Genomic DNA, 9,637 nt, shown 5'->3' with positions numbered 1-9,637 from the left:
GATGAGGAAGGACTGCCTGATGAAGAGGTAACAAACACACACCAAGAACAGCAACCATAACGATAAAATAACTGAAACGATAATAACGATAACAGTAATCATAACAAAATGTTAATTTTATCTATCATCTTAAGTATAATGATCATAATAACTACAAATGTATTCATTACAATATTTATAACAATAAATAGAATGTTGATTTTAACTATAACGATAACTGTAGTCATAAAGCGAATAGTAACTTTAATGATAACGATAATTATAATCATAACAATATCTATAACAGTGACTATAATTATAATCATATAACAGTAGTTGTAATCATAACAATATCTGTACAGATAATTATAACGCTAACAATTCTAACAGTTACTATAACTGTAATCATAAGTACAACAATAAATGATAATGCTAACTATAATAATAATGAGAACTGTAATCATAAGTATAACAATAAATGATAATGCTAATTATAATAATAATGATAACTGTAATCATGACAATATCTGTAAAGATAACTATAATGAAATTACGGTTATTAGAACGATAACTGTAATCATAATATCTGTACAGATAATTATAACAATAAGAATTATAATGGTAACTATAACTGTAATCATAAGTACAACAATAAATTATAATGCTAACTATAATAATAATGATAACCGTAATCATAACAATATCTTTACCGATAATTATAACGATAACAATTATAACAGTAACTATAACTGTAATCATAAGTACAACAATAAATGATTATGCTAAATATAATAATAATGATAATTGTAATCATAACAATATCTGTAACAATAACTATAATGAAAGTGACGATAATTATAATGATAACTGTAATCATAACAATATCTGTACCAAACATTATATTGATAACACTTATAACAGCAAACTATAAATGTAATCATAAGTACAACAATAAATGATAATGCTAATTATAATAATAATGATAGTTATAACCATAACAATATCTGTAACGATAACTATAATGAAATGACGGTAATTAGAACAATAGCTGTAATCATAACAATATATATAACAGTGGCTATAACTAATTATAATCATAACAAAATCTATAATAATAATTATAATGATAACAGTAGTTGTAATCATAACAATATCTGTACCGATAATTATAACAATAACATTAACTACAACTGTAATCATAAGTATAACGATAAATGATAACACTAAATATAATAATAGCCATAACTGTAATCATAACGATATCTATAACAGTGGCTATAATGAATTATAATCATAACAAAATCTATAATGTTAATTATAATGATAATAGTTGTTGTAATCATATAAAATATCTGTACCGATAATTATAACAATAACATTAACTATAACTGTAATCATAAGTATAACGATAAATGATAACGCTAACTATAATAATAGCCATAACTGTAATCATAACGATATCTATAACAATAACTTGAATAACATTAACGATAACGATAACTGTAATCGTAATGAAAACAGTAACCTAAATGAAAAAAATAACTGTAATCATAACAATATCTGTACCGATAACTATAATGAAATAACAGTAATTATAACAATAACTGTAATCATAACAGTAAATTATAATCATATATAGATATTTATGTATATAATCATAAAAATATGTATAACAAGAATATAAGATAATATAATAATAACTATAATATAACTATATTGTACAACTATACATAACTTAATGCATGCTTTACGATAACTTTAATCATTACACTAAGTTAAATGGTAACAATGACTGTAGTGATAATGATATCTATAAGCATTCCTTCTTTTTATTGACTTAGTTATCATACTTGGTTATCGTCACATTTATCATCCTGGTGTGAATGTGCGAATTAATGTATTAAACAATATCGCAATATACGTGAATGTTGGATTCCAGAAGCGCATGCGCCGCTCCCAACACGCTCGTAAGGAGACCGAGTTCCTGCGGCTGAAGAGAACCAGACTGGGTCTGGACGACTTCGAGTCGCTGAAGGTGATTGGACGAGGAGCGTTTGGGGAGGTGATTATGATAATGAGCGCTGATGACACACTGATGGATCTCTGTGTGTGTGTCATGGAGTATACACATGTATTTCTGCTGTCTGCAGGTGCGTCTGGTTCAGAAGAAAGACACAGGACATGTTTACGCCATGAAGATTCTTCGCAAAGCTGACATGCTGCAGAAAGAGCAGGTGAGAATGAACATGCTAATGGGAAATATGAAGAAATATGAACAAACATAAGTATGTTAAATAATGAATTTATTGTTTACGTAATTTTATTTTGTGATTTTTGTGCCATTTTATTTTATTAAATTGTTAGCTGTTATTTTATTTTAAAATTTTTGTTAAAAATATTAACTTTTATTTGTATTTTATTTTATGCATTTTTTGTTGTTTAATGTCATTGTATCATTTTTGTTTTATTTTTTGCTATAAAATTATATTTTGTTTTGTAATTTTACGTCATTTTTCATTTTGTGTAATTTTTGCCATTTTATGTCATGTGTTATTTTGTAATTTCTGTTTTATTTAACCATTTTATTTGATTTTATCACATTTTATTTAATTTAATATTGTTATTTAATTTCATTTTGTCATTTTAAATTATTTTTGTGCTTTTATCTCATTTTATTTTTTTGTTATTATATTTTGTTATTTTTATATTAGGTTTTAATTTTTTATGCATTTTATGTAATTTCTGTCTTTTTTTATATTCGGTTTTATTTGGTCATTTTATTTTTTAAGTTGTAATTTTTTATTTATTTTATTGTGTCATTTAAATTTTTAATTTATTAGATTTTTTTGTCACTTTATTTAAAATTTTTAAAATTAATGTTTCATTTACTTTGTATATTGTCATTTTATTTATTTTTATTTTATTTTCTGCTTCAGGTGGGTCATATCCGAGCGGAGCGGGACATCTTGGTTCAGGCAGACAGTCTGTGGGTGGTGAAAATGTTCTACAGTTTTCAGGACAAACTCAATCTTTACTTACTCATGGAGTTCCTGCCCGGAGGTGAGAGTGTGTGATCAACTTCTTCATTTTGTACTAACCAGTAGATTTCAGATGTGTCTTCATGTTCACTTTACTTCATTTTGTTTTGAAACATTTCTTCAGAACCAGTTCACAAGAACAATTTGAGTTGATTCTTTTCAATGAATCAGTGAATCAAGGATCCAAATCCCTCCTTCACATGAAACGTCAAAGTCTGATCGATCTCTTGTGTTCTCCAGGAGACATGATGACGCTTCTGATGAAGAAGGACACGCTGACGGAGGAGGAGACGCAGTTTTACATAGCTGAGACGGTTCTGGCCATCGACTTCATCCATCAGCTGGGCTTCATTCACCGAGACATCAAACCAGACAACCTGCTGCTGGACTCCAAGGTCAAACACCCTGACAGGAACAGGAAGTGACTCAATAACACACTTCCTGTGCCCTCTTCTGCTTTCACAGCACTTCTCTATCAGTGAGGCGTCTGATTGGCTGAGAGCTGTGTGTATGTTTGTGTTTCAGGGTCACGTCAAGCTGTCTGATTTCGGCTTGTGTACGGGACTCAAAAAGGCACATCGGACCGAGTTTTACCGCAACCTGAAGCACAGCCAATCAAACGACCTCAGTGAGTGAACAAAGCTTCAGGCTAATCGGAATTCTCTTTTCGAAATGATCTGATGTACGGAATTTCTGTGTCGGACTTCTGAACAGTGCTTACTCCCATAGATTTCCATTCAGGGGGTAAAAACTTTTACACAACAACTATAGAGCAAAGCCTATTGATAACATACTAAAACATGCTAGCAGTGCGTTAGCAAACATGTTAAATCAAGCAAGAAACATGGTAGTAAAGTGCTAATTCATGTAATGATAATGATAAGGACATTCTGATTCATACTAAACAAGTGTTAAAACATGTTAAACATGAAAGAAACATGTTAGCCATGTGTTAAATCTGCCTAGCATACTGTTAAAACATGATAACGACATGCTAGACATGTTAGCACATGCCAATTCAGGCTAGCATAGTGTTAAAGCATGCTAGCAACATGTTAGACATGCTAAAGATAAGCATATTGCTAGCAGCATGATATTTCATGCTAGTAACATGTTAAACATATTAGAAACATGTTAACAACATGTTGATGTGTCAAACATTTTAAAGACATGCTAGCACATTATTGTTTGCATAATGTTAAAACATATTAGCAACATGTTTAACTTGTTTACGACATGGAAATTCAAGCTAGCATGTGCTTAAACATGTTAGCAATATACTAATTCTTGTTGGCATATTGTTAAAACATGCTAGCACCATGTTAAAAATGGTAGAAATAGGTTAACAAGATGCTAATTCACTTTAGCCCTGTGGTAAAACATGTTGGAAACCTGTTAACAACATGCTAATTCCTGCTATCATTATGATAAACATGTTAGAAACATGTTACCAACATGCTACATGTTAACAATGTGGTAAAATGTTAGAAAACCTTTTAACCTAATGTTAGCTCATACTAGCAACATTAAACATTGTAGAAATTTGTTAGCAACATGCTAATTCTTGTTAACAATGTGGTAAAACATGTTGGAAACCTGTTAACAACCTGATAAACATGTTAGAAACAAGTAACATTCTTCATGCTAGCCATGAGGTAAAATGTTAGAAAACCTGTCAACAACATGGTAACTCATACTAACAACGTTAAACATGGTAGAAACATGTTAACAACATGCTACATGTTAGCCATTATGTAAAGTGTTAGAAATCCTGTTAACATCATGCTAATTCATGCTAGCATAGTGTTAAGCAAGGTAGAAATATGTTAGAAAATGCTAATTCACGTTAGCTATATGTTAAAACATGTTGGAACTCTGTTTACACATGTTAATTCCTGCTATCAATATGATAAACATGTTGGAAACATGTTACCAACATGCTACATGCTAGCCATTTGGTAAAATGTTAGAAAACCTGTTAACAACATGCTAGCATATTGTTAAAATGTGCTAATTCATGCTAGCAACATGCTTAAAGGGGGTAACAATGTGCGGAATCATGTTAGTTATTGACTTTCTATGAGTAAAACCTTCAAACTTTAAGTTTAAATGTTCAGACCTGGCTTTGTCAAGCCAATAGAGTTTACTAGTTAATATTCATGTTTATATTTAAATTTTCAGTTTAAGTAATTTACACGAGTTTCTTGTAGCGTTTCAGCACATGAACTCCAAGAGGAAGGCCGAGACGTGGAAGAGAAACCGGAGGCAGCTGGTCAGTGTTAGCGATGGCTTCATTAGCCCATTCAATCCGAACAGGAAGTGATGCGTTATGTTGCTCCGCCTCTTTCAGGCCTTCTCCACGGTGGGAACGCCGGACTACATCGCGCCAGAGGTCTTCATGCAGACCGGATACAACAAGCTCTGCGATTGGTGGAGTCTGGGCGTCATCATGTACGAGATGCTGATTGGTAAGAAGAGAAATGTATCAATTCTCGTTCAGAATCAATTTAAAATATCATATAAAAAAAGTCAGTATTTCAGTGTTAAAAAAAACTGAAATGATTCCAAACTCTCAATCAGCCAATTAGAAAAGAGTCAGAGACAGGCGTCGTTGTGATTGGCTCTGCAGGTTAGCAGAAGCTAGGTTGGTAACATTGGCTAACATTAGCTAGCTAATAAGCATTAGCTGCTGTGTGACGTTGTAGAATGTAATATTTGATATCTTCCATTGCATTTGTTATTTGTAGTGCGCCAGCCACCCAATAGCAATAAGATTTGTGTATTTGAAAGAACTACTTTTAATGTCTCCGCTTTCAAAATCAGTTTAACAGCGAAACACAAATGGAGTGTCTTACATTAATGTTTATTAAGCTCTTTAGTGACCAGATCGCTGTATTTATGTGAAACAATTCATTAAAATAAACAGTTTTCTTTTTATGAAAATTCCAAATATGTGAAAATGTATTCTCGTAATATTTTGACTTTATTCTCGTAATCTTAGAATCTTTTTTCAACGTGGCACTAAAACTTAAAATTAGCTCAAAAAGGTGTGTGTGTGTGTCCCTGTGTGTGTGTGTGTGTGTACTGATGTGTCTCTATCTGTGTGTGTGTGTGTGTGTGTGTGTGTGTACGGATATGTCTCTCTCTCTCTCTCTCTGTGTGTGTGTGTGTGTGTGTACTGATATGTCTCTCTCTCTCTCTCTCTCTCTGTGTGTGTGTGTGTGTGTGTGTACTGATATGTCTCTCTCTCTCTGTGTGTGTGTGTGTGTACTGATGTGTCTCTCTCTCTCTCTGTGTGTGTGTGTGTACTGATATGTCTCTCTCTCTCTGTGTGTGTGTGTGTGTACTGATATGTCTCTCTCTCTCTGTGTGTGTGTGTGTGTGTGTACTGATATGTCTCTCTCTCTCTCTCTGTGTGTGTGTGTGTGTGTGTGTACTGATATGTCTCTCTCTCTCTCTCTCTCTCTCTCTCTCTCTCTCTCTGTGTGTGTGTGTGTGTGTGTGTACTGATATGTCTCTCTCTCTCTGTGTGTGTGTGTGTGTACTGATATGTCTCTCTCTCTCTCTCTGTGTGTGTGTGTGTGTGTGTGTACTGATATGTCTCTCTCTCTCTCTCTCTCTCTCTCTGTGTGTGTGTGTGTGTGTGTGTGTGTGTACTGATGTGTCTCTCTCTCTCTGTGTGTGTGTGTGTGTGTACTGATATGTCTCTCTCTCTCTGTGTGTGTGTGTGTGTGTACTGATATGTCTCTCTCTCTCTCTCTCTGTGTGTGTGTGTGTGTGTGTGTGTGTACTGATGTCTCTCTCTCTGTGTGTGTGTGTAGGCTACCCTCCGTTCTGCTCGGAGACTCCTCAGGAGACGTATAAGAAGGTGATGAGCTGGAGGGAGACGCTGGTGTTTCCTCCCGAGGTGCCGATCTCGGAGCGAGCGAAGGCTCTGATCCTGCGCTTCTGCTGTGAGGCGGATCATCGCATCGGAGCGGCCGGCGTCGACGACATCAAGAGGAACGGCTTCTTCGAGGGCGTGGACTACGACCACATCAGGTCTGAGAGTGTGTGTGTTTGTGTGTTTGTGTGTGTGTGTGATCTGATCTGATCTGACGGAGACTCTGCTCTCTTTCACAGAGAGAGACCCGCTGCGATCCCCATCGAGATCAAGAGCATCGACGATACGTCCAACTTCGACGAGTTCCCCGAGTCCGACATCCTGCAGCCGTCCAGTGAGACACCAGCACCACAGACTGACTCACACTACACCACTGTTACACGGTCGAGGGTTTTTAACATGCATCAAAGAGGGACATCACAGCAAGGAAAACTTGACATTTCTTTGACAATTACGAAAATTTTATAAAGAAAAAATAAATCAATAATTAAATGTAATATTTCAAGGTAAATTACATCAAGAAAAAAATAATTAATAATTAAAATTAATGTTTCAAAGTAATTTACATCAAGAAAAAATAATTAATAATTAAAATTAATGTTTCAAAGTAATTTACATCAAGAAAAAAATTCATTGATAATTAAATGTAATATTTCAAAGTAAATTACTTCAAGAATTGTTTTAATTAATAATAAAATTGAATATTTCATAATATTTTGAATATTATTTTGAATGTTTCAAAGTAAATTACATTGAGAAAGAAAATTTTTATTTTATCCTTTTAATGTTTATTTTAAAAACTGAGTTTGAGATAAAAACAACAAATGGTTTATTATATTAAATTAATAAAATATTCAATTATATCAAGAAGAAAAAAATGTCATTGTTAAAGTACATTAACACTTCACAATAAATTACATTAAAAATAACAAATTAAATAATTAATAAATTGCATTTATTCTTCAAACTAAATTACAACCAAAAAGGAAAACGTAATCAATTATTAAATTAAATAAATTAAATTATATTATATTAATGCTTGTATTAGGACTAATGTAGTAATATTTAAATTAAATTAATTCTTCAAAATAAATAACACCAGGAAGAAAAAAAGTTGTGAGTGCTTCAAAATAAATGACACCAATAAGGAACATTTTTAATTTTAAATGTGTATATATATATATATATATATATATATATATATATATATATATATATATATATATAAGGAAGAAACTGAACTGGAAACATTGTATCTTTAAAAAAAAAAATTATTGTTTCATAAATGCATTTTAAAAGCTTGTCAGTTGTTAGTTTGAATGTTTAATAGACTGACAGTTATAGTTGACTGAGAGCTCTTATTTCCTGAGATATATATCCAGAGGTGTCTGACCTGTGTTTGGTGTTTTGTGGAGGTCCAGCGGTGGCCAGCAGTCATCACCCCGAGTCAGACCTGAAGAACAAGGACTGGGTCTTCATCAACTACACCTACAAGCGCTTCGAGGGTCTGACGGCCAGAGGAGCCATCCCCGCCTACATGAAGAGTGCCAAGAGATGACAACAGATCAGTTCTTATGCTTCTGACACACACCAGAAGACGCACACTTCTCTAGAAGTGATAGAAGAGGTTTAGCTTTACATGTAGAAACACATTGTGCCTTATGTCCGTTTGGGCTAGAAAGCCTCACTTGTCCCCCTCAGCGCAGACAATCATGTTTATTTTAGATTCGAATGACAAACTGTGGGAGCATGGTGTGTTTTAGCATGTGAATGTGTGTTTGCAGCTTTCTGGCATCGGTACGATCAGTGATTTATTTAGGGTACGATCGATCACTTCGTATAAACACCACGGGTTACACACCGTTCAGTTCAATTGTAGTTTTTCTCATTTAGCATGCAGTGCATCATGGATATTTTTGTATTGATATTTAACCGTGAGCTGTTTTGGTAATGTGTGTTTATATCCTTGTCATCTGTGCTTTTAACTTTTATAAATATATGCAATAAAGATGATGCATGCTTTTTAATTCGCTTCTTTAATTTTAACAAGGATACAAAAACTAGTTATTAAAGTCCGTCAGTATACTAGTCAAAAAAAAATATATATATATATATATATATATGTTTTTGGGGGAAAAAAAACGGTAAATGATCATATTATTCTGATTTCTGAAGATCATGTGACACTGAAGACTGGAGAAATGATGCTGAAAATACAGCGGAGCATCACAGAAATACATTACACTTTAACACAGATTCACACAGAAAACAGATGATTTTTATTTTATAAATTAAATCTATGTGAGCAGAAGAAAAATACACGCACACAAAAATAAATTATTCCAAACTTTTGCGGATGCTTTTATTCAAAACTTCTTTACAAATTATTAAAAAAAAACACAAAATAATCCTTAAAAAGAGGGTTATAAGTGTTATATTTACACTGTTTTACGCTATTAACTTCATACTCCTTGACACTAGATGGCGCCAACAGACAATCCTCACTAAAATAAAGTATGATATGATAATCACTTTAAGCCCTTAAAAAGTGATTAATTCAGTTTTTTAATAAGAAAATATTGTTTATCCAAAGTCTGGTGCAGTGCAGTAATAGCAAAAACTTGCTCAAGAACACAGTAGTGAAAAGATCTCACTGAAACAGAACCAATATGAGTCAATATGTGTGTATGAATATGAAATGAGTGGCTGAATATTAATGAGCGGATAATGATATCGT

At 32.9% G+C, this 9,637-nt stretch overlaps 1 protein-coding gene across 3 annotated transcripts in view; it reads left to right on the top strand.

The window, feature by feature from the left end:
- The window catches only part of LOC113096614 (serine/threonine-protein kinase 38-like), a 10,416-nt gene extending 1,489 nt beyond the window's left edge, over positions 1-8,927 (top strand). Inside the window, exons 3-13 of one of the 3 annotated variants that reach the window (XM_026261986.1) lie at positions 1-27; positions 1,919-2,041; positions 2,130-2,213; positions 2,916-3,039; positions 3,258-3,412; positions 3,543-3,645; positions 5,228-5,289; positions 5,368-5,485; positions 6,839-7,058; positions 7,140-7,234; positions 8,322-8,927. The exon at positions 1-27 is cut by the window's left edge and continues 25 nt beyond it. In XM_026261986.1, coding sequence (XP_026117771.1) covers positions 1-27; positions 1,919-2,041; positions 2,130-2,213; positions 2,916-3,039; positions 3,258-3,412; positions 3,543-3,645; positions 5,228-5,289; positions 5,368-5,485; positions 6,839-7,058; positions 7,140-7,234; positions 8,322-8,458 — 1,248 coding nt within the window. In that variant the 3' untranslated portion in view covers positions 8,459-8,927. Of the gene's footprint in view, positions 28-1,918; positions 2,042-2,129; positions 2,214-2,915; positions 3,040-3,257; positions 3,413-3,542; positions 3,646-5,227; positions 5,290-5,367; positions 5,486-6,838; positions 7,059-7,139; positions 7,235-8,315 lie in introns of all 3 variants that reach the window. The other 2 variants (XM_026261984.1, XM_026261985.1) reach the window with 2 other exon arrangements.
- The last annotated feature ends 710 nt before the right edge of the window (positions 8,928-9,637 follow it).

This window comes from Carassius auratus, unplaced genomic scaffold, assembly GCF_003368295.1.
Source record: "Carassius auratus strain Wakin unplaced genomic scaffold, ASM336829v1 scaf_tig00216004, whole genome shotgun sequence".
Classification (NCBI taxonomy): Eukaryota; Metazoa; Chordata; class Actinopteri; order Cypriniformes; family Cyprinidae; genus Carassius; species Carassius auratus.
This window is presented reverse-complemented; position numbering and strand designations above follow the sequence as displayed.